The sequence below is a fragment of the Stegodyphus dumicola genome, chromosome 2, assembly GCF_044657685.1.
Source record: "Stegodyphus dumicola isolate Sdum_Otavi_A_Nest chromosome 2, ASM4465768v1".
NCBI classification, from domain to species: Eukaryota; Metazoa; Arthropoda; class Arachnida; order Araneae; family Eresidae; genus Stegodyphus; species Stegodyphus dumicola.
Window position 1 is genome coordinate 21231308 of NC_140769.1, and position 25700 is coordinate 21257007.

General features: G+C 33.9%; 2 protein-coding genes across 2 annotated transcripts in view; one reads left to right on the forward strand and one right to left on the reverse strand.

Annotated features, from left to right (window-relative positions):
• Window positions 1-9864, forward strand: part of LOC118196531 (chymotrypsin-like elastase family member 2A) — a 50588-nt gene extending 40724 nt beyond the window's left edge. The window contains exons 6-9 of the mRNA XM_085810525.1: window positions 2062-2185; window positions 3728-3887; window positions 6221-6345; window positions 9575-9864. Coding sequence (XP_085666651.1) covers window positions 2062-2185; window positions 3728-3887; window positions 6221-6345; window positions 9575-9760 — 595 coding nt within the window. The 3' untranslated portion in view covers window positions 9761-9864. The remainder of the gene's footprint in view (window positions 1-2061; window positions 2186-3727; window positions 3888-6220; window positions 6346-9574) is intronic.
• Window positions 9865-14378: 4514 nt separating this feature from the next.
• The window catches only part of LOC118196530 (ovochymase-2-like), a 32422-nt gene continuing 21100 nt past the window's right edge, over window positions 14379-25700 (reverse strand). Inside the window, exons 7-8 of the mRNA XM_085809671.1 lie at window positions 25113-25231; window positions 14379-14518 (exon numbers count right to left, since the gene is read on the reverse strand). Coding sequence (XP_085665797.1) covers window positions 25208-25231 — 24 coding nt within the window. The 3' untranslated portion in view covers window positions 14379-14518; window positions 25113-25207. The remainder of the gene's footprint in view (window positions 14519-25112; window positions 25232-25700) is intronic.

Sequence of the window (25700 nt, forward strand, 5' to 3'; positions counted from 1 at the left end):
GGATGGCGTAGTGAAAAAATTCCTATTTAAGAGAATAGTTTGTTGAAACAGATGGAAAGACACATTAGTATCAATCCATCCATATCGAGAGATTTTTCCACCTTTATGTTATATTCAATAGACACTTTCAATACTGTTTTTATAGGTTTGATTAACTTTTCTCTTTTAACCTTATAAGGTATATCTCCCGCCTTTCTAGCGTGCCGTCGTGGTGTTGTGGTTCTGCACGCTGGGCCGGTATTCCAGAGGTCCGTGGTTCGATTTCCGGCGAAGGCGATTGCTCATTTTCCAACTTTCCGGCTTTTCCAATTAACCTAATGACTCTACAATGGCGCCTGAACTAAAGGGGTGTTGGATCAGGATTCTTCACACCCAGGATTTGGCGATTGGGTCCCCTAAAACCTCAGTCGCCCTTTAAAAGGGGGAGTATATAAGGTATTTCTCCCGCCTTCTTAGCATGCCTTCGTGGTGTAGTGGTTCTGCACGCTGGGCCGGTATTCCAGAGGTCCGTGGTTCGATTCCCGGCGAAGGCGATTGCTCATTTTTCATCTCTCCGGCTTTTCCAATTAACCTAATGACTCTACAACCTATCCATTTTTTTTGTGATAAGCCGTACAAATTTTACATCTCTAAAGTATGAATGGGAGAATTGTCGAAATGCGTGTCATTAATCTTACTGCTGTGTTAATGAAGTCGTTAATATTTTTATATTTAACTTCATCTTATCCTTGCAACTGCGTACACTTAGACATCCAATAACTCTTTCCAAAGAATTTTTTTCGTCTCAAATTATATTCTGATCGGAAAGGAACAAATACCGAATTTAATAAATTAATTTGAATATCATTCTGTTATCAATTTAAGTTATCTGCGATAGAAATTCTTAATAAAGTTCTGCCATTTCATACAATATCTTAACTCGTTTTATCTTACAGTCTGTTATTTTAAACTAGGCAATTTAAGGTAATTTCTTTCCTTCAGTCTTAGCTTGCAACCGTAGAAATTCTTAAAAATCAAGTTCTGCCATTTCATATAATATCTTAGGTTGTTTCATCTTACAGTATAAAGTATTTTACAGTTCTTAATTACAAAGTTTTATAATTCTTATAAAAGTATTTCATAATTCTTCTTCTCCCATCTTGCCTCGCACCATAGTAAACAACAGCTGTGAAAAGATGGTGGCGTCCCTTTAATTATTAAATTTTTTCACCTCATTTTCTTTTGCCTTGTTTCTTTTCCTGAAAAGATCAGGAATGAAGGCTGACTCGAACTAAAATAAGAAATGAGGTGCAGAAAGTAAATGATAAAATAAATGCGGTTCATATATGAGCAAATTCCCTAAAGACTTCGAATTTGCCTTTTTTAAAGAAACAGATTATATTATGCAATGCAATGCAATTCTAGTAATACGTTTATTAGTCCAAAGGGGCTTTGTCCCTGAAGGACTATTGTTTTCGTTTTGCGATTTTGCGTCGGACTCCTATAAACGTCGTTCACTTTTCAAACTGTTGCCACAAAATGTTAGAGTCCTGCATTATATTTAAAGAAATTAAATAATGAAAAATCTGCATAAATGATTGTCTATTTCTCGCATTGTGATAAAACAATGGTACATAGAGCCATCGAAGTTTGAATGACGAAATCCTACTGCGAATATGGGCATCTGAAATCCCAAATTTGGAATTTGTTTTATTATAGATTTTATATTTTGTAAAACTTTAACGAATTTTTGATTTACAAACTCAATGCTTTAAAAGCGAGAAATGGCAACGTTATATAGAAAAAAAAATACTTTTATCTCCAGCTCGCGATACTGTGTATATCGGAAATTCTAAAGATATGCTTAATTTAACATTATTTTGCGATATTGCTCTTGAACTGAATTTTATGGTTTAAGTGCAAAGAACATGATATTTAATAAATAAAGGTAACACTCAAAACGTTAAAAAAACGCCCCTTTGGACGTAATTTAAAATCTGAAAAATTTCAGATTTTTTTTTTTTTTTTTTTTTTTTTTTTATAATTATTATTATTACTACTATTATATTCTGAATAATGCAGAAACCCGTTTGCTGAAAACTGGAGGATACACGTGGGAAAGCACCACAAATATTTTAAGGATCCGCATGAGCAAGTGCGCTACGGGGAAAGAATCATCATTTGGCCCGAAAAGACGGGAGATACGGTAAGGAAAATGTTTCCTTCTTATAATGAATATTTGTTATTTTTGACTGACAATGCCAAGAGAAAGCAGATACAGAGAAAACTACCGCCTAATGCAATTTATTAATCCACCAGTTAGCGCGTTCTTAAAAGAATTGCGTTAAGCTGCTACTGAAAAACGTATATGAGTAATAGTAAAAAAAAAAAGCCTAATTTATACCATAGAATTCTAGTAAAATTCAAAAGAATCAATTGTTTAAATTTTTAGTTATGCATGAACATTTGATTTCTCTATTCTATAGCAAAATAAATAAATAAATAATGAATAAATAACAAGCAGAGATGATGGAATAAATTAAAACTTTGCATCTTTTCATGCACTTTGCAATAACAAGCGATCGGTTCAAATGGTTATGTTATTCATTTTAAATGATTAAAATAACTTTTGTAGAGTCTTGAGTTCTTTGGTAACATCAAATGTACGAGAACTCTTAAGACTGAAACAAATTATCGTATCGTATGTCTTTTAAATACCACAGAAACAGGAAAAGGCTGTAAAGGTTCTGGGCCTTGTTTGGAGAATCGCTGAAGATAATTCCACTTAGATCTTGACATGCAAAAAACCTGAGATATCCCGAGGTAAAGGAAGACCACTTACTAGTTGGTTAGATGACACTGAAAAAAGACTTAAAAACTTTGAAAATAAAAAAAGTGGTGAGAAGAAGCTGCAGAGAAAAGACGCTGGAAGGAGCGTGTGGTTTAGGAAGTCAAGGCCTGTATTAAGGGCTGTTGTGTTTGTGATGAAGAAGTAATAGATACTGGGCGCTTTGAAGTTTTCTTGCTCTTGCAGTTTGTGCTGTATTTATTTTACTGTTTATTTTAGGATTTATTCTAAAATTTTTGCTCAATATAAAATTTTAATTTCTTATCTTTTAAGTTCTTTTGTAAGCTCTTTATCTTTGTGTCGGTTATGATTTGATTTTACAGTCTTGTAGATTAAATTAGGCAGCTAAACCAGCAAATAGAGTTTTTATTTAGAACTACAAAGAATAAGATTAATAGCTGAGAGGTATTTAATAGGTTACAGGAGACTGTTTGAGTACTTAAGATGAGTTTTAATTAAGAAGATTAACAAACTAGCAGTTTTTTTAACGCAGATTACTCTACGAGCTATTTTTCTGCCTTACAAAGAAAACGGATAAGTCACTGTTTGAAAAAAATGTAATCAACCTTACATTAATCAAATATTTCCTCAAATCCTAGATCCGCTAAAAGACTAGTATCTTTAAATCAAAGGTACTTATCAAAGATAAAATGCTTGTAAAACATATTTAAGATAACAAAAAGAAAACAAATATGCTGTGTTTTTGGTAAAATAAAAATATCGGAAAGAACATTATGTAGCATTTATAGAGTGTTTTCTTTGACAAATTTTAATCCTTAATGCTTTTAAGGTACTTCTCTCTCCTCGACAAGGAATTTTCATGTTGGTAAAGGTGCAGTATTAAAAACATTTGCTATTAAGAAATCAATTCCATGTCTGGTATTATTTATTTATTTAAAGTTGAAGGGAAGCATCGACATGAACCACGACATTGCCCTACTAAAACTTTCAGCTCCAGTGCAGTTCAACGATGCCGTACGTCCAGTCTGTTTGCCTTCTCTGGGATGGGATCTGCAGCCTGGAACTCGCTGCTACGCTACTGGATGGGGAGAGACAAGAGGTAACAAATTTTTCGTTTAGTGTAGCTTAATTTACAAAATGGGACAGAGAAACGGCAACTTTTGTTTTTCCGGCAGACGATCGACAAACGACGTATCAAAACCTGGTTTTAATGCTGTCATTGTCCATTCTAATGTCATTGTCGATCCATCTGCTTATTATAATTTTTTTTCTATTTATAGTCATTGCTATGCTATCACAATATATATAATACGTTAATATCTGTTCTATTCTCTGTCAGTCATATAATAGAGTCTTTATGCAATGTTGATCCTCTATCGATGGTGATTCACGCCGTGTCGATTTTATGTTGATATGAGTTCTACGTAGTGTCTGTCAGTCTTATGCCTGTGTCCGTCTTTACACTATGCCCATGATATATCTGTGTCAAACATTACAAACTGAAAAACAAATAATGTGTTTGTAACAAAATTTGTACTCCCAAATTCAGGAAATGACTCCAAAGTAAGTGCAAAACCACCAACTGTAAACTGTTATTTATCTATTACATTATAAGGTATTTCTCCCACTTTCCTAGCGTGCCTTCGTGGTGTAGTGGTTCTGCAAGCTGGGCCGGTATTCCAGAGGTCCGTGGTTCGATTCCCGGCAAAGGCAGTTGCTATTTTTCATCTTTTCTGCTTCCAAAAATATACCTAATGTCTCTACAACATTTTAAATTAGTAAAAATGGAAGTGTAATAGGGCTACACTCATTTACTTATAGGAAACATTGGATGCCCTATTACATTTCAACCTGTACCTGTACCTGTCAAACCCTACACAGTGTTGATTCTATGTCTCTAACGACATTATGAAGGTGACCAATATGCATTAATTTTCTTACTAAATATTGCATCAGTAATCAACATTTTGGTTTTATCGTGTCGATTCTATGTAGTGTTGATTTTTGACATAAGCTTTAAATTTCATGACTTTTCATATAATGGCTGTTAAAATTAGACTCTTAGTTATAAAACGTATTTTATATTCTTTATATTTTAACGTATTTTATATTTACACCAAAGTTTAAATTTTTGAGTACCTGAAATTTCTCAGTCAGTGACGGTCAAAATATTTCTTGATAAGATTCGAGTTTAATGCTTTACAGCCTGTTCTTTCGGTATCTTGATATTTAATAGAGAACTATTTCCTTTTCTCTAAATAATACGACCCATTAAAAGATTTCAGGGCAGTTCGTCTATCTCAACTAAGACGTACGCATGCTTAACAAAACTCAGGTTTTTTTAACATTTTTGGTTTTCGAGTCATTACGTTTTTTTTGAAGTAGGAGACGTGCGATGACTTGGTCGGGACTCGAACCTGGACCTTTCGAATACACACCGAGAGTGCTACCGTTACACCATGAAGGCATGCTGGAAAAAACACCTTGCGTACTTCTCCCTTTTAAAGGCGACTGGGGATTAGAGGACTTAATCACCAAATCCTGGTGGTGACGAATTATTGTCCATCACCTTTTAGTTCGGGTGCCAATGTAGTGTCATTAGGTTATTTTGAAGCAGGAGATATGCAAAATGTGCAGTGCCCTCGCCGGAACTCGAACCTGGACCTCTCGAATACGCGCCAAGTGTGCTACAGTTTCACCATGAAAGCATGCTGGAAGGAGGGAGAAAATACTTTATAAGGTATATTCTGCTTTGTGCTGAATATTTTCAGGAATCTTTTAGTAAAGCTGTTTTAGGTTGAAATTCGTACAAAAATTTTTAACATATGCAAGTACATTTACATTTTAAAATTTCAATAACTAAGAAAAAATTTTAATACCTCTTTATGCATGATTTTCATCTTCCATCACAAAGATAAAAATCCATTTTAATAACTTATAATAAATGAAACGTAACGGTAGTATGAGGAACCCTACTCAGAAACATATTTGATTTGACCACCGTCAATTATCTTCACTAAACCCAAACTGAAGTCAGATTGTTTGAATCTTGATGATTGACACATTGTTAACAGAGCAGGGATATTTTGACTGGTTGTTGGGTTAGATGCCCATTTTATAATTCGTGAGTTTATTTAAAATTTTAGTTTCTATAAAATTTAGTATTTTCACTTTGAGCTTTAAACAGTGAAATCACACTTACTAAACACTACACTAAGACAGGGCTAAACGTGAAAGCTCGAGTGATTAATATAAATAACTACAATGGTTAGTAACTGCATGTAAGCGTTTGAGCGATATGTCATATCTATCGCTAATAATTCAAGTACCTTTCTTTCATTAAATTAAAGAGAATAATTTATATATTAATATGTTTTCTGAGTTATATCAATTATGACATATATAAAATTTTACTTTCTTTATGAAACATAGGTACTGGCTCCAACGATGCTCTGAAGCAAGTTGATGTCACAATCCAGCCTAAAACTAACTGCTCTTTCAATGAACAAACTCAAATATGCGTGAAAAACAGTAAAGGATTTCAGTCTACGTGTCACGTAAGTTATGCTTTATCTCTCTCTATAAAAACAAATGCTTGTTTGTATTGCATACAAATCTACAGTTTAATTCTGATCTTTATGAAACCTGTGACACTTGACCTTCAAAACAAGAGGAAAGTCACTGTCTACATAAGGTTTCTCAAAAACCATCCCGTGAAGTCGCACTTTTTAGATACATATATTTTACGCTAATTTAATAAAATTTTGATTTAAACCCAACAATTTAAAAACTTTGCGTTTCCGCTCTGCAAAGCGTAAGATATACACGTTCAAATTTGATCAGAAAACTCGGCGATATAAAAAATTGTGTTGCCACTCGGGAAAACACAAGGCTATTAATTTGTCTCGAATTTATAGAACTCCAACTACCGTTGATATGCCGCGACTGTCGTGCACCTAATGCACGACGTGTTCCGGCTATCTTGAAGTAGTGTTCCACTGTGAGCCTGGAGGTAGACTGATACCTAAGCTAAGTCCAAGACGAACAGTCGAAAGTCTAGAAGGAGAAATGACCGTGGTCACGTGAGCAAGTAATGACATCGGATTGGCTGGGTCTTTACTTATTAAACTTAGATGAAAGACACCAAATTTCATGAATAATTAAATAAGATAATTAATCTTCGTCTGCCATGTCATGCAACGGCAGAGCTGAGTTAACAGTCCAGAGTAGGAAATACATAGTAGTGCAGTTCAAGGACGCTTGCCAAAGTCACAATGCCACGAATTCAATAAATAAACTCGGCTGTTTAAAAGAAATGTGTTGCCGTTGCCCAAATTAAAATATTTTAAAGTGCTTTATTGTTCAAGAAAGCGTAAAATATTTAATTTTTCACGCATTAACATGCGTATAATTGCAGCACGCGTTCTTTGCTTTTCGAAAGAGAATTGGTAATAGTAGTCACAAAGCATTACTTTCACTGTGAAATCAATTATGCAACCAAAACGAAAATCGCTTGTTCGATCTACACCTCAAGCACGAAAGACAAAAGCATCAAGAGATTCAGACACAAATAAGTAACAGGAAGCAACACTGGAAAACATGTGAGTACGCACTGCTCAAACCGATTCATATGAAACAAACGAGCAAAGGAAGGCAAGACCGGGAAATGTTCGAGTACGCACTGCTCAAGCCGTTCTTCTGAAACAGACGAGTAACGCGAAGCAAGACTGAAAGACGTTCGAGTTCGCACTGCTGAAGCCCGTTCGTCTGAAACAGGCGTTCAACGGGAAGAGAGATTGGAAAACGTTCGAGTACGCACTGTTCGATCAAGATGAACATTGCACGCTGGTTTAATTTTTGGTGCATTCCATTACGATGCTAATTATGATTACAGTTTTCATCCAAGCGTGGTCGTTGGAAATATGGAAAAATTATGCATGTATTAGAGAGCCCTAATATTTAAAAATGAAGGACTAGGGATGTGCTGCGCGGGTGGAAAAGGAAAATCGACAAAATTAAATTCACTTACCCGAGCCATTATCAACCTTGGTATCAGGTGACACAAAGCCAATCGAAACATGCAAAATACGTATAAAGAAACGATTTCATAGCAGAATTAAAACATAAACACTTTCTTTCCTTAGTATTCTTAGCCGGGTAACACTTTCTTTCTTTCCTTAGTAGTATTACAATCGTGCCGGGTACAGCTAGTTTTTTTTTTTTTTTTTTTTTTTTTTTTTTAATAAAAGCCTTGCTACCATCTTTAGTTACGTCTTTAGTGAGTATTTATTACACAAGCCTCTGTATGTATCCACGTGACACTTTATTGTATACAAGTCGCATCATCACACTATACATAAAAGCTTACAAATACACAAGTACAACTCCAACGACCGGCACCTACAGTCTCTCCACTTTTCCACTACCTTCGCATGCTACTCGATGCTTGGCGCACGTCAGTTCTAAATTCGATTACGATTAAGTTCTCGATACATCACATATTTTCAGTTTGAAATTAAAGAGCAGATTTGTTGTGAATGTGACTTGAAAGCGGATTATCGAATTTTTTTCAGTTACAGGACAAATGATTATAGTATATTTGAAATTTAGTGTCTGGATACTTTCAAAAGAAATAATTCCCAAATATTTTAATAGAATACGCTTCTTAACAGTGTGAAACATTATTTCAGGCTATGAGGTGATTATTTAACTTTATAATTGTAAGCAGAATAAAGCACAATTTCGAGCGAAATAAGTTTATTTGCGATGTGTTAAACCTTTATTTAATGTAGCATTTATGTTATTGTAGTAGGTTATATATCAAGAAATTGACATCTTTCCAACTGAAATTCAAAAAGAATTGTAATGTTTTTATCTACAGGGCAGCCATTTTCTTATACTTGTACTCGTGTCTTTTCTATTTGCACTGACGACGTTTTCTTTGGAAGTGAAACATTATTATTTACTATTCAATAGTAAGATCAGTAACTGTATGCAAATGAACAATCAGCTATCCCACTAGAAGTATATATTCGATATATAATTTCTGAAGTAGCAACCTTAAGCACACTAAAACGTATGCAAACGTTAGTACACTCATAGAGTAAGGATTTACTCCATGTTAAATGTGATAAAAATCGAGCAATGAATTTATTAAAAACGAACAAATAATTCTATAAGTAACAAAAATATCAATTTTAGAATTTAGACAGAAAATGACTAATAGTTTTGCAACTTATTCATCAGCTCATCGCATTTTGCCTGTTTCTGCGATTTTTATGTGGATTCTTTCGAACACATTTAGGCTTCTGTTGCCAAGAATTAAATACATTTGAGCATAGATATTCCCATTGTTGTGTACAAAAAGAGTATTTTGAAAAAACAAAATATGGTGTTTAGGCTTACTATACTTCATACTGAAAAATACTGAGCGCAGAATAAAATAACGAAAAATACGGTGGGAAAAAGTGATCTTGAAAGGTGTTTATTGTAGTTACGAACACTCACAGAGACAATGGATGAACTATTCACAATTTTATTTGAAGTTCTTTTCGGATGGCTAGTTCTTAGCTCAAGGCTTTATGGTATAAAGTATCATCAAAAGATTCGATGGAATATTTTTTGAAAAGAAATGCAAGAAAGCTCGATTATGTTCGCTTAGATGCGTATAACCTAATTTAATTGATATTGCGATTACTTCTTTTAAGAAGATATTTTCAAAGAATGCCAAGGTTTTGTTCCTCCGGAATTTTTCTTTACTAATATTGATCTTTTATGTCCCCACAGGGCGACAGTGGAGGACCACTGGTGTGCAGACTTGCTGGCACATGGTATGTGATGGGTGCAACCAGTTTTGGCACACTCGGGAACTTCATGCATGGTCTGTGCGCCATGCCGGCCCAGCGGACGGTTTTCATGAAGGTATCGGATAAGGCCGAGTGGATCGATACCATGGTTTACATATACAGCTGAAAATGATGGCCGTGACTGAAATGAGCACCTTGAATGTATAACTATTAAAATGATGTTCTTTATTTGAAATAATTAATAAACTAATTTGTATGGTCTTTTCTACAGCTAGAGAGTATTTATTTATTTATTTTTATCTAAGATCTTATATTGAAAAATTGACTAATCAGCTATAATTAGCACTCTGACTCGATACACTTAGATGACTTGATATTTACTGCATACAATTTAGAACAAAAATTACAATACTGTAACATTCTCTATGAAAACAAATGTTTATCCATATATTTGAATTTTTAAGTGGAGAAATAAAACTTTGAACGAAACTTCTGAAGAAAGCCATTTCTAATGTACGTTATCAAAAGCTCCAGGCTTATAGAGCGATTCGGTGTTTTTTGAAAACGAAAAGTATGAAACGTTAGCAAATTCCATATCGGGAATCGAATTTCGGATGCCCCGATGATAACTGGACGTGATTCTAGTCACACAAGGAAGGCAAGCTGTAAGGTAGGAGAAAATTCTTTATGAGGGTTGGGATTGTATAACATTGCAATTTGTTAAAATAAAATTATGGTTTTGTTTACTGTAAGGCCTGAGAATTGCTTCTTCCATTTAAATTTTATTGTAGCTTATACTTTCCTAAATCGGTAAGAAGAATAAAAGCCTACTAACGATCTTTTTCTCAGTACTTTTATCAGAGCAAGGTACAAATAAATCATATTTGTAGAGTTGGTTTCTTTCGGAAGAAAAATGTCTTAAACATATTAAATTTGGAAGGGGAAAAGAAATAACCCCAAAATGAATGGCTTTTTGATACACTGAACCCAGGCAGATGGGAATTCTGCTAAAAGCTCTTTTCATTTAAAGTTCTAAAGAAGCTCAATAAAAAGTGTGTGATTTTTATCATTTTCTTTTCAGTGAAAAAACATAGTGTGATGCAAAACTTTAAGGACTGATAAAACATACCTAAATATGTACTTTTCATCATACAATGCATGGGCGTTTCTGAAGCGTTGAAGCGATAGTGGTTAGCACAAGTAAGAAAGCTTGAAGAGGGATGAAAAAGGCTTGAACATATTACAGAAGCTGCTTAAAGAATGAGCTCCAGCCTGAATGTAAGCTAAACATCTTCAATGTAGTAATTGGCATACATTGAAATCAAGAGGCATTTCTCGAACCGAGACAGCGGCTGTAGGAAACTTAGCAAGAAGATCCTGATTGGAATTCAGAGGGCTATCTTGCTTGAGGCGTTTCAAATGGCCCTATAGGAAGACGTTTAGTTGTGAGAGATTGAAAGATGTTCTAACTACGTAATACGATTGCCGCCAACCAATTTGTTATCCCCAGATGCTGCATCCAAGGTGTTCCGTTCATTTATTTTGTAATGAAGTGGCGTTCCATTGTGTTAGAACCACATAAGTGTTTTAAAGTTTAGGGAAGCAGGGTCGGGATTTTCTGTAAGAGTTTTGTAAAAATACTGGGTGAAGTATATCTGGCAAAAGGCAGACTATTCAAATGCTACTCAGGATAATTTCAGCCCAAGCATTATTGAGAAGAGCCGCTAGTAAGAGTATGGACGTGTTGCTTGTGGATTGCTGGATGTCCGGCATTGAGTCAGTGCAAGTCGATACTAGCATCAGCAAACGCTCATACAACCAATACTTTTCCCATCAGAGACTGTATTTTAAGAACTTGGTGATAATTTATAATACGTGCTGATGAAGGAACTGAGCAGTACAGCTGCTATGATCTATTTGGGGTCACACCAGCGGCCGAGCGGTAAAGTCGCTGAACAGTGGTAGTTCGGTCCGAGGTTCGAATCCCGCGAACGGGCTGGCTGCATGGGCGTTTTCGTGGTTTTCCCCATGTGTAACGTGTATACGAGCCAGTTTCCCTTAGAAAGTCCTCCACGAAGGCATCCCTCCTCTTACGCAGATAGCCCTAGTGTGCTTTGCCATAATTAAATACACACACACACTATTTGGGGTCCAAATGCAGTGTGCGATGTTATTTCTAGAAACTCAAGAACTTTGCAGCGCACTGGGGCAAAATCGTTGATTGATTTAGATTGACAAAAATATTGTGCCTTAAAATGTATTTCTATAGTCTGTGATTATTGATGCATTATGTATGAGAATGTATCTGGGAACCAAATAATTCCGCATACAGAGGCGCAAGATAATTTAAGACATTTGAAACGAAAACTTATGTTCTTAAGCGATATGTAATATAAGCTTTTTAAAACCTTACAGATGAAAAATACTTATTTCTTTTATCTTTATTATGCAATCATCTTCATCATTTCTATGGATATCATCATATATACGCATATCATCAACTCAGACCATGGATACTCTATATAAGAAGACTAGAATATCAAGCTTGGTAATCACCTGCTGTTAAATTCTTAGTGGGTGGCAATTGCCAGATGTGATAAGATCAGCATAATGTTCAGTATGGAGGAAACTGCATTCATATCTGAGAGGAAAAGTCCTGATAGTTTGATGCTGTTACGGCTAGACTCCAGATCATCTTTTGATAACTATCTTAGGAACAGTAGAAGTCTGGACAGAATTCCAATAAATAGGTCAAAAGCTTTTGTACAGATGCCCTCATTTTGTGCCATCTATGAAGCTGGATTAATAGTGCTCTGACATGTCAGGTGTTATAGTCTAGGGAGAATCTAAGTAAGCTATTTAATTACTTTTTCTAATTTTTCAAATTTGTACTTATAGCAATGTTTTCAATTTCTCCCAGCTGTCTTTTTTCCACTCTTTGTTACGGATTTTAAAGAGTATGAAATAACTTTCTCTGATCTATATCTGTAACGAAAGGTGTAACGTTAGGAGTTTTTGTTCATTGGCAGCTTTCGGGAAAAATATGTTTTTGGTATATCTCGATTTTGGATCGATTTTCGACTGATCTTGTTATACTGGCGAAGCCTGGTAGACAAATTTTGGAATTTAGACTATCAGGTTCTGTGTTCCTCCTTACTTGCTTTGGGAACATTAAATGTCCTGACTCGGAACAGGGAGCTTACTAAAGCTATGTTCAATAAATTTGGGAAGTAGACAATACACACAGGAAGGGTATACGAAACCCTTTATTTTTCTCTCTTTACAATGATTTCCGGACTTCGGAATAAAGAGACCAACCACTTGTGGTCTGAACGTAAGAATATAAAAATATTAACTAAACTCTAACTAAACTTAACTTTGGATTAATCAAACAAGTGCCTACTCCAAGATTGGCCGTATATGAGCAAAAAGCCGTATGTAGTACAGAGAACTGCTAACACTACGATATGTTTAAAATTATCAAGAGGATTAAACCTCTGGCCTTGAAGGCAACCAGCAACCGAGTAAAACTACTATGGCAAGCGGCCTGCTTCTAATAGCTCCTTCCTCTTTCTTACTTGGCAAAAAGCCACAACTTAAGTACTTGGCGTTCGCAAGACAAATTTGCATAAATAAGTTAAAGCTTTTAATTCTGGCCGGAAGTAGAAAATAAGAAGTGATAGTAAAGATTTAAAATAAAATAAACGTTAGTAAAACTTAAGATCCTTACAAGACATTTAGAATTTTTCTGAACAAATTTTCCGCGTATCTTCTATTGCTCTTCCGTTTGCAATCAGTTTCGAAACAAACTCTTTCAATATAGTTTTTAAACTTGTTTCCATGCCTGTAGAGCAACTAATATGAGATTTAGTATCATATTCTTATTATGTAAGTATAACAAGCTAAGTAAAACTAAAGCCGTGCTTACTTTTTTGTAAGTCTCATCAAAAGTGATTATTTCAAGAAGGATTTTATATATGAAAATACCTGCACTGTTTGAATAAATATGATATGAAATGGAATACTTGTAGCTATTTATTGCTAATAAAGTCAACTGAAGAAGACCCATAGTGCATTATAAAGTAGATACCAGAAGTCCGTCATAAGAACAAAAAACACACCCATTAATGAAATTTGTCAGTTCGAGACCTAGACAGGCAAAATCTCCTTTTTTAGAACACCTACATTGGAAGAAATCTGTGCTTTTGTTTTTCTAAATTTATAGAAAACTGATGGATGACACAGGTGACGAGGTATAAAATATTTTTAATTGCCATTTTTAAGCGTTGTCAATAATTCGAAAATTCATTTTTTTCAAGCTAAAACGGGCATTTTTCCGTGTATTTGCTGGGATTATGCAGCTATTTATGAGGTTTTGCTTTACTTTAAACTGCAAACAGCTATTATGCAACGCAGAAAGTAATGTACTTTGCTTTTTACTAGAGTACATTGCTTGTACACTGCCAAAACCAATTATTTTGTTTATGTGACTTTTAGTTTTTCAGCCAAAAATTTTAAACTTTAATAAATGAGACCTGTTTTTATCGTTTTATGAATTGTTTTGCCTTATGATTATTGAGTTTTAGATTGTACCATTGATAAATGACCTAAGAAAAACTCTGTGATTTGACAGTTAAGTCGCTGACAGTTAGGATGAGATCTAATTTCTCTACACCAGATCTGCGCAGAATGCTATAGAATTGTATCAATTTCATTTAATAATTATAAGATGCAGCAGCTAGCTGTGCACGTCAATCATAACTTTGATCCAGTCTGCCTTGTCAGCCACCTTGCTGAATACGACTTTATTCTGCGGCAGTGCACACAATCCGGAATCGAAATTGTCAGCAGTGGTGAAACTTGTGTCGCCCATCACAAACCACTTCGATTCAACTTTGCAAGCTAAGGGTCCTCCACTGTCACCCTAAAAAAATACGCAACAAATGAAAGTTTAATTATTATCTACTTACGTTACAATTGTATACTTGGTTTTGATTATGCTTTTTTAAATTTCTGAAAACAAACATCCATTTTTCTTTTTTGAAAAAGGTGAAATTTAAGATATTAGCGTCATCATAATCAGAGATATTAATAAATAAGAATTTTAAAATACCCAGTTTTCAGCTTACAACTACATTTTGCGCAGATTAATAACCAGTATACAGATGCAAAGGAAGTGCAGTAGCAAACTATACCACCTAAATGATCTTTTATTAAGATATTTGAATTGAGAAACGTATACTGTAACCCTCTCTTTCCATTTTTAACGTCACGTTATGCTAAAAAGTGACTTCACTTTTTAGCATAACGTGACGTCTTTGTCTAGTCTTTACAAAACTTGACAAACTGTCGTTTCTGAGAATAGTTGCTATTGTCTTTGATTAGTTTTCCAAGTAATAACAGGACATCACTTTTGTGAATCTTAGCGATTTATAACACATGATTACTTATAAATGTAATCAAGCTTATTCCGTTAGCGCAGTTTTAAGACGAAAGGCTCCAAAACGTGAAGTAAATGGAACCTGTTGGAATAACTTTGCCACTTCATAGCAATGTTTATACCCCATCATAGGTCAAGGTTATAAGGTATTTCTCCCACTTTCATAGCGTCCTTCGTGGTGTAGTGGTTCTGCACACTGAGCAGGTATTTCAGAGGTCCGTGGTTCGATTCCCGGAGAAGACGGTTGTTAATTTTTCATCTCTCTGGCTTCCAAAAAATCCTAATGTCTCTGCAAGGTAATAACAAAATAGTGCCATTACTTCAAAAAATTCTTTACTCATTAAACCGTCTCCTCTTCACAATTAGATTGAAACCTTCAAACTTCTTAAAAATAACGATAATATAATGCAAATGAGGTTATAAATTTGATTTTCTTTTTGAATTTGTAGAGATTTATATTTACATTTTAACTAACCAGTTATTTTATGGTCAATATCTTTTCTGTCTTTCTCGCTTCCCGTTTTCCAGCCAGAATGCAAGTTTTAATTCGTCGGGATTCATATGAAGTTAAAAAAGATGGTATTTAAAGGAATGTCTTAGATTTCTGAATCAGAGTTTGTTCCGCCTGCTGAAGGCCACGTTCCTAGTTGAAACCCTTGATATCAATTTGTTTGCGGCGTTGAGTTACTCTTGCCACTAGACTTGACACGTCGATATAGATTTGAGCCAACTTGCGCGTATTCTTTCTATGTAGCCTTAGACTAAACTATGACTTAGCTTAGTTCAGTTTAAATTCATTATTTTTGAGTTACATCCTAAATGCAGGCTGGTTTTGTAAGCAGAAGACATGCCTTCTGTTATTAATCTATTGAGCTTAATAAAGGAGTCTTTTATACGTTTAGTATGTCTCTATTATTTCGAAGACATAGCGATAATTCGCTTACTTTTACCAGAGTCTCAAGTTAGTTCATGCTTCCAAAGGAGGCGAGACTCTATATGTCAATTTATAAAATAAGATATGAAATAAAATACAGCAACTTTATGTAAAATCACTTCTTTTTCATAATGGTACTGATACTATCACATATTTATTTGAATTCGCAGATAGTGTGTGTTCCGTTACAGAAAGTTCCGTTATAGAAAACATACATCATGAGCGGCGGTTCTGGTATTATTACACAGATTCACTGCAATTAAATTACAGTGTCGTTTCTGTATTGTTACACGAGTTAGAATAAGTATACAAAAAACAGGTTGCTTTTTTTTTTTTATAACTTTCATATGAGTATTCTAAATGGAACTGTATTTTAGAAGTCATCTAAAAAAATCTCCCAGTATGTCATTGTTTTCTTTTCTAATACTTAAAGACTGAAAATACTTTGTAGAGACATTAGGTATTTTTTAAAAGGAGGCAGGATGAAAAATGAACAATTGCCCTCCCCGTGAATCGAACCACGGGCCTCTGGAATACCGGCCAAGCGTGCAGAACCACTACACCACGAAGGCACGCTCGGAAGGAGGGAGAAAAACCTTATAACTTAAGGTTGCAAAAAATATATTTTCCGGATCTCAAGATATTCCAGCAATTAGTTTTGACTTCTAATATAATAGTATCCCCAAGCATATGTTTCTGCGAAACAAATAAAAACCTTTTAAGAGATAGGTGGTTGTATCTCCTATCTCTAACAGTATATTGTTATTATATCTCCATAATATCTTTGGAAGAATTTATGGATAGACTACTACGAGTCATCAACGACACAAACTTGGTTAGTTTTCATGTTCATTATTTTATTATTAAAATAACGTTTAGAGAATATTAAATAGTATAGAGCAGGGGTCGGCAACCTGTTTGTCTTTAAGGGCGCAATACTAAATTTGAAAATCACGGAGGGCGCATATTTTACACATAATCAACAGGTATAAATAGGCATTAAAAAACAGATTTTTTATAACTTTATTTTGTTGGTGTCATACATAATGATACATATAATTCAGTGTGAAACTTGGGTGTCCATATTTTCAGCTAATTTCTTATAATTGGGGATATATTTAGAGTTCCCGGTCCTTAAACAATTATCTAAATGTGAGTCATTAAGCTTTGTTCGGTATTTTGATATCAAATATTTCATATTTGAGAACAAAGACTCGCAATTGTATGTTGTTGCGCAATATGAATAAATTTTTAGCGCACATTTTCTTAAAATAGGATACTTATTTTCATCGACTAACTTCCAAAACATTTTACCATTACTATGCGCTTTTAAAATAATATCACTTTGCAAGTTTATTATTTCTAATTCTAGGTCTTCGATATTATGAAGCTCGAAATACACTGAAACTATTTCAAGGACATCATCTTCAGTAACATTGAATGTATTTATGAAAAATCTTAGAACGGGTTCTAATGCTGCAAAATCTTCAAATCTAGAAAAAAACTCTTCTATTAGCTTACCTATAATTTCTAAATATGATGTAGCAGTAAAATTTTCATTATTCAAATTTAAACTCTGAACAGTATATTTTATATTTGGGAAATGTGATAATGATTTTTACAATAGATGGGATTTCAACAACACTAAGTTGCATTTGAATGCATTTACTGCACTAATCATGTCAGCGATATGCTGATTTTTCCCTTGTATTTTTAAATTTAATTCATTCAACTTTGCCGTTATATCTGTCAGAAATCCGAGGTCGATTAGCCAATCCTTATTTTCTTAATTGCTCGTAAAATTCGCCTCTTGATGCAATAAATTCCTTTATCTGTGGCAAAACATTATAAACCGCTCTATTTTACCTTTGCTCAGCCACCTCACTTCAGTATGTAAAAGAAGATCTGTGAACTGAACGTCCTCATCTTCTAAAAGTAATTTAAACAATCTGTGTTGCATAGCTCCCGATCTTATGGAATTAATAATTTTTGTTACTATCGTAAATACATGTTGAAAACCGATTGTTTTTGCGCATAACATTTCCTGATGTATGAGGCAATGATAAGAAATAAATTTCGGGAATAAGGAATCCTGCCTACATAAGGCAATAAATCCTTTTTTTTTTTACTAGTCATCGCTGGTGTCCTGTCTGTTGTAATTGACGATAACTTTTGTACAGGTAATTTTACATCTGTTATATACTTTTTAGATGTAGAAAAGATATCTTCTCCTCTGGCGCTTCCCTTTAATGGTAGAACTTTAAGGAATTCTTCTTTTGTTGTAAAATCAGAAAATACCATCTTCACGCAAATTGCTAATTGTGATATATTTGTCACGTCTGTCGATTCATCCATCTGTAGCGAAAAGAAAATACAATTTTCCATATCATTTGCTGATTCTGCCTCCAAATTCTCCGCAATTACTTCAGTTCTTCTAGTAACAGTTCGTGCTGATAATTGCAACGTGTTTACAGCTGAAACTATTTCCTTTTTATTTTTAAATTCTTCAAAAAGTGAATCAGCAGCTTCTAACATGGCTTCTTTCACTAATTCTCCATCTGTAAATGGTTTTTTATTCTTAGCTAGCAAATGCGATATTTTATATGACGCGATCGTTGCTGCTTTATGTTGTTGCAGTGGTTTAGTAAAAAATCTTTGCTGGTTAGTTATTGACGATTTTAAAGAAATAATTTTTTTTCTTCTAATTTCAGATTTCATTGGATAGTCACTATCAAAATTGGTATGAACGGTCTTAAAATGTCGTTCAATATTACTTTTCTTGGGAATCGCAACACTATTATTACACAGCAAACAAATACACTTCCCTTTGTAATCAACGAAACAATAGATATGTTCCCATTCATCGTTAAAATAATATCTTTTCTTTTACATTTATTAATGAAGGGTTTTGAAAGAAAAGAATTATTTCGGATTACTTGGTAGTTTTAAATGCACGGTCTACGCGTGGTCTATTCGAAATACGATCACACACTAACAAAAAATACGTGCGTGTTATTAGATAATCTCAAGGTTAGCAAACTGCTAATCTATGCACAATCCTAACAGGACTTAGAAGAGAAGGGCTAGCTCATAGAGCTTTTCCACTGAAGCAGAAAGTGAGAAGTGATGACGTAGCTATGATGACGCTGAGCGCGCCAATATAATTCACAGCTTGAAAATTAGCGTTTTTGAACCAGCGTTTAAAATGAGCTGTGTGTGAAAGATAGCTATGATTTGGAAGAGGCAATGTTACTGCTTTATGAATTTTAGACTAGACCATTAAAAAATTTAATAATGCTTACTCAATTTTAAAATAATAGATAAAATGTGCTACTCTTTTAACATAAAGTTCCGTGGTTTTTTTAATTTTTATTTGCAGGTTTTTTTATTTAATGCACGTTTATTTCTAATCATTTCTTTATTTGCATGCTAACTGAGAGAATTTTTATGCTGCTTCTAAGATAACTATAATAGCAGCTATTTAAATTTACTCAAAAAACAACTTTACATTGACATAGGTTTAAACATATATGACATATATGGCAATATTTCTGCTAACCTACGTTTGATTTTTTTGCCTAATTGTAAATTTTACATTGTTATAATTCTCTTCCGATTCAATATAATAGATATTTTTTAAATAATTTTGTAATTTATACTTATATCTATATTACAATTAAATAAATGTATATAAGATTGTTACCTTAATTTTGACAAAATAGCTTTATTCAGAGTACCTAAAATAGTTATTTAATTTTTCAAAAGTGTGAGTAAAGGAAGCAGGTCTTTTTATGCCAATTACTTTGATGTTTTATACTATTATATTTTATCTAGAATGCTAATCTAGCACAAAATCTAATCAATAATTAGTACAAAGGATACAATAAGAATAACTTTAACAAGTACTTTACAAAATTAGTTTGTTAAATACTTGTTATTCTTCTTGGTACTATTTTGGTACTATTCATAATACCGAAGAGGCCCACCAGCGGCCGAGCGGTAAAGTCGCTGAACACTGGTAGTTCGGTCCGAGGTTCGAATCCCGCAAACGGGCTGGCTGCATGGGTGTTTTCGTGGTTTTCCCCATGTGTAACGTGTATACGAGCCAGTTTCCCTTAGAAAGTCCTCCGCAAAGGCATCCCTCCCCTTAGGCAGATAGCCCTAGTGTGCTTTGCCATAATTAAATACACACATACACATAATACCGAAGATATTATCGATTAACTCATAGAAGTCAGGTGCTTTCTGATTTCCTGTGGGGTAGAGTATACTTTTTGCGGTACTTTTTGAAAATAATGTTTTCTCTGGAGAGACTTTTTGTCTCTCGTTTCCCTTGACCATTAAATAATTTGAGTTTTTGACACAATTTGATTTCTTCTCAATCTCTATTTAATAATATCAAATAATATCAAAATTTAAACCTCTTTAATAATATCAAAATTTAAAACAGATCCATCTTCTAAAACAAATCCTCTATCTAAAACGCGGTTTCTCAGTAATTTGAGGCAGAGCGCGAAATGAGACCTCTGATTAAAACAAACTGCACATTTTGAAAAGAACCAACTTAGTCCAGTTTAGAGTCATAGCAGAGTTTTCAATCTATATGCATTTCGACGAAACTGAGAACGCATATTTTTTCTACAGAATACAAATATTCGCCTCCTTCCTTCTTTAGAGTAAGAACATTACTTTGAATTCTTGGACTACACTAAAATTTAGAAAACACTAAAAAATAAAATAAACACCATTTCTTTAATCTGATAATACTAGGTATTTATATTCCAATTTTTTTTCTTTCCAAAAATCATAGCTTTAAGATGACAGAGCACTTATAACGATGCTACGTGAAATATTTTCGCTAGTCCACCTGATTTTTTTCTTCTTTTTCAGTAATGCATTAATCTGCGTCTTTATAAAAATAAGCTTTAGACATTTTTCAAAATTCTCCGATTTGTGCTCCCCCCCCCAAATTTCGCTATTTGAGATTTTAATTTCTGATACCAAATTCTGTCTAGATGTCGTCCACCTTCTTTGTCGCTGAACAAACATTCTAAAATTGTTCTTTTCTCTATTTTTCAATACTTTAATACAATTTTCTAAGGATATTATTTTGTTCTTCAAATTATCAATGCATTCTTGTTTATCCTTAAACATTCAGGATGATCTACATTTTCATTTGTGAGTTTTATTTCAAAATCATTAAAATTTGATTCATTATTGTCATCATCAATTTCGATTTATTATTGTCATCATAATTTACTTTCGGCACAGCATTCCATTCCAACAGTTTCTTTTTGTGGCTATCCAAACAAGCGATTTTTCATATCATCTTCATAAACACTGCATAGAAAATGTTCGCTGCAAATTTTTCCGCTCTTCACATTAATAGAATCTTCTCTTTGACATTTGTGTATCCATACTTTCTTCAAAAGCAAATTCTCATTTGGATCCTTTGGTCCCATGAAATAAAATATCTCATCCTTTCGTACTTCTGTAAGTGCTACGGCACGTTACTGCAGCGCAAAAAGCCATATTACGTAAACGATACTTTACAATATAGAATTTAAAATAAAAACTGACTAAAATTAATTTGGGATATGTAACCTCTAGAAAATCGTCTCGCAGCTCAATGAAATTACTGTTTTAAACGCGGGAAATCAGGACAGGTGGCATCACAGTGACGTCAGATTATTGCCTGTTACGTCCCCCCATTAGGCTCGCGTCGGCGAGGAGTCGAACAAAGAAATGAGCTAGCCCTTCTATTTATCCCTGCAATCCTAAACTCAACTGACTACTCTCTAACCACGCTAGCGAGAGCAGTTTGGCTGAGGGCCAAGATGGGTCAGTTTAATTGAAGGGGTGTGTGGGCGAAAACCGCGGGTATTTTTCCCTCTCCCTCTCGAAGGTCGAAGGGGTGTGGGTGAAATCGAAGGTCAGGGGCCATTTAGTGTCTACCGGGCTACTGCACTCACCCCTACATAACTCTACATAACTGATAGATGTGCCCACTTCCGCCCCAAGCCGGATGTTTACATAGATCTGGAATACGTGGTCAGACAGTACTTGCTGTATATCGTCGTTTGACAAGAGTAAGTAAATCGCTCTGGCTATCATACATTTACATTAGTCCAGCGAGGGCGCATTAAAAATCGATCGGGGGCGCCATGGCGCCCGCGGGAGCAGCGTTGACTACGCCTGGTATAGAGTGTAATAAACTTTAGAGTATAGTAGAGTCTAAAACAATATCGATAGGTGAAGATTACAAACGAATAAAAATTTACAATATTTTTAAATTTAAAAATGTGTATAATCACACAAAATTAAAATTTATTGCGTATAATTAATGTATTATTTCCGTATATACAGAAAAGGAAGAGCCCTTGAAATTAGTCTAATGAATAATGGAGGGAGTACTGTGCTATGTGTTGAACAGCATAACGTCTGAGTTGCTATCTCTAACTACTAATTATTTAAATTTCAACTTTCACTCCATAATCTTGCCTGAAAGCTATGAGGCGAGTTATCGCTGATAGGTTGCCTAAATTGCAAAAGCACAATAAAATTAAAAAAATAATAATAAATAAATAAATAAATAATAATAATAAAAAAACAGGAAAACTTAACTTTATTCTGTCTCATCACTGGTGAGGGGAAAATTAAAACTATACGAAACAAAATACCTACGACAGGCCTTTTTCACAGCCTGATCGAGCGTAACTCATACGGTTATAAATTCCTTCTTACAAATCGTTTGCGCATCAAATGTGGAAACCTTTTTGGACTGAGCGAATACGTGACAAACAATTAAAATGCCACATTATTATTAAAATATAGTAGTTACCGTACTAGCAATAAACACAAAAATATTCATTATGCGTACATTTACATGTTTATTAAATGAATTAAATTTATCTCGGCACTAATATGAAATATTGTGGTTGTGTTATAAAAATATCAATGAAGAAGAAAAAAAAAAAAAAATACAGATTTTAATGTAAATATAAGGCATCTGGGTGCTACTTTGGTAGACGGTTGCTCGGATTTTTGGCGATTTTCTTTGGCGCAGTTGTTGGTTTGGTTTTAACAATCGTCAGCCATCTTGATAAACGCCGTTTTTACATATTTCGCCCATAGTAAAGTATTAGAAACTTTAAAAAAAAAAAAAAAAATTGTTAAAAATAATGGATTAATTTTTTGTTGAAAACGTTGTTTTTTAAGATGGCAGGATAAATGTAAATAAATACATTTACTACGAGTATAAAATACTAAAGTAAAGTTAAATTATTATTTTCATATAGCAATGGAATAGAATAAAAACACCGCTATAAGAACATTGCGCTAACGTTTAATTGGATTAAAATATTGATTAACCTGAATATCGAATTAAAAACCATCATACCAATGTTTAAAAACCATCATACCAACGTTTGAAAGAATTAAAATATTACTTAAATTCAAATGCTTTAAAATAAGTAAATAAGAACGCTTCGTACACTAGAGCTAAAATGACAGCAATTAGAAGTTTACTGCCGGTAAAAAAGGAGGAATGTCTAATAACTTTTTTTTTACCGTTACAGCCGTTGTTTCTTCCACCGTGAACCACAATACCATATACGGCCGTCCTCGGAATCGGCTCTTTTAACGATCTTCATCCTGTGATCCACATTTCTCGCACTTCATTGAAGAAGCAATTAGCGAGGTTTCCTCCAAAAATTTAAAATAAGTTTCCTCCTGAACCTTGTAACAATTTATAAATAAATCTTTGATTAGGAAAGCTAGGTTGGCTGAAATAAGGTCTCAAAGGGCAATTTTTCGATTCCGATACCAATAATTTTTGGTACTTACCAATAACAACATTAATCTTTGAAAGGGACATATCAGTTCCCTATGAAATCTAAGAAATTCGAAGAGATGAATAATAAAATTTTAAAATGGTTCGGTAATGCACAAATATTCAGTAACCAATCAGGGAGCTGATTACAGCTCGTTAATGCACAAATATTCTGTAACCAATCACGGAGCTGATTACATCACGCATACAATTAAAATTATTTAAATAATCATAAATAATAAAATCATTAAAAAATGGTGTTGGTGTATTTAATTATGGCAAAGCACACGAGGGCTATCTGCCTAAAGGGAGGGATGCCTTTCGTGGAGGACTTTCTAAGGGAAACTGGCTCGTATACACGTTACACATGGGGAAAACCACAAAAACGCCCATGCAGCCAGCCCGTTCGCGGGATTCGAACCTCAGACCGAACTACCAGTGTTCAGCGTCTTTACCGCTCGGCCGTTGGTGGGCCATTAAAAAATGCAAAATTAAATTGTATTTTAATATTTAACAGTCATAAATAATGTTTAAAACATTAGTTTAAATTTATAGATATTAAAACCAATTACTTTTAAAGCAAGGTGACGTCATTGATTACATCATCTACAACATAAAATTATATAAAATATCATAAACAATAAAATTTTTACTTCAAATAAAAACGCAAAATTAAATTGATTTTTAATATTTAGAAGCCATAAATAATATTTAAAACACGTAATTTATGCATAATAAAATGCATTATTCCTTAAATAAAATGACAACAAAGTATCGGTTACCATAAATAACTTACCAATTGCCAAGCAATGGGTTTGCCATAAGTCGTATCGCTCCGAAAATGCATGCAACCGTCTACCAAAGTAGCACCGGCATCTGTTATTTATTAATATGGTGGGAAAATTTTTTATTAAAATTACAAAAAAGGTATAATAATTTCATAGAAGAAATATTTTTTATTAATTAGAGTTATGGTACAAAAGTTTTGGTTACAAATTACTCATAGTTTGAAAAAAAAAATAGAGAAGGAGCGGTCTTTATAAGAAATTTTACCTCAGAACTCCAGTTTCATAAACAGTGCCTTGTTTTAAGTAAAAAGTTAGCTTTAGGCATAAGTAAGTACAACAGAAACGGAAAACAGCAATAATCAGTGATTCGTGAATCCATCCATTGCCTGAATTTATATGTTGTGGTTGAAAGGCTCAGCAAAGATAAATAATTCTTGAGCATTAATATAGGTTTCTAATTTCACTTTTAAATATCAATACTGTACTTAATATTTTAGAGTTGAGTAAATTATTGAAACAACTTACGTGACATGCAGAGCTCTTGGGTTGGTCGACGCATATCTGGTATCGAGGGTCATGGGTGCAGTTCTTCGTGGAAATGATGGTTACCGGTGTTTGCTTCAGAACAGTCGAATGTCCGGTACCTACAAATGACAAATGAAGCACTCAGTTCTTGCACAAGCTGTTTTATTAAAATTCAAAAACTATAAAGATAGTGACTTTTTTTAAGTTTATAAACATAACTTCTTGAAATAAGCACAACTGGAGTTAATTATAGCCAGCATTATATAGGTATTAATCAATGAAATAGCTTTTGTTTATAATACTTTTAGCTATGAGCTCCTTAGTATCACTTCAAATAAACATTCCCGAGCAGGAAGAACTTGACAATTTATTGTAATTAATAACAATGCACAGCAAATTAAATAGCTATATCAAGGAGAATGAAGATATTAAGCAAATTCTCCTTAACAAATCGAAAAGACCATAAATAAATGATATCATTCACAGAATAATCTCTAGAATGCAATTTCGTTAATTGTTTGGACCATAGGCTCCTTGAAATCATTCAGAACAAACTAGCAACTGATTGATGACTATCGAAGCCATATT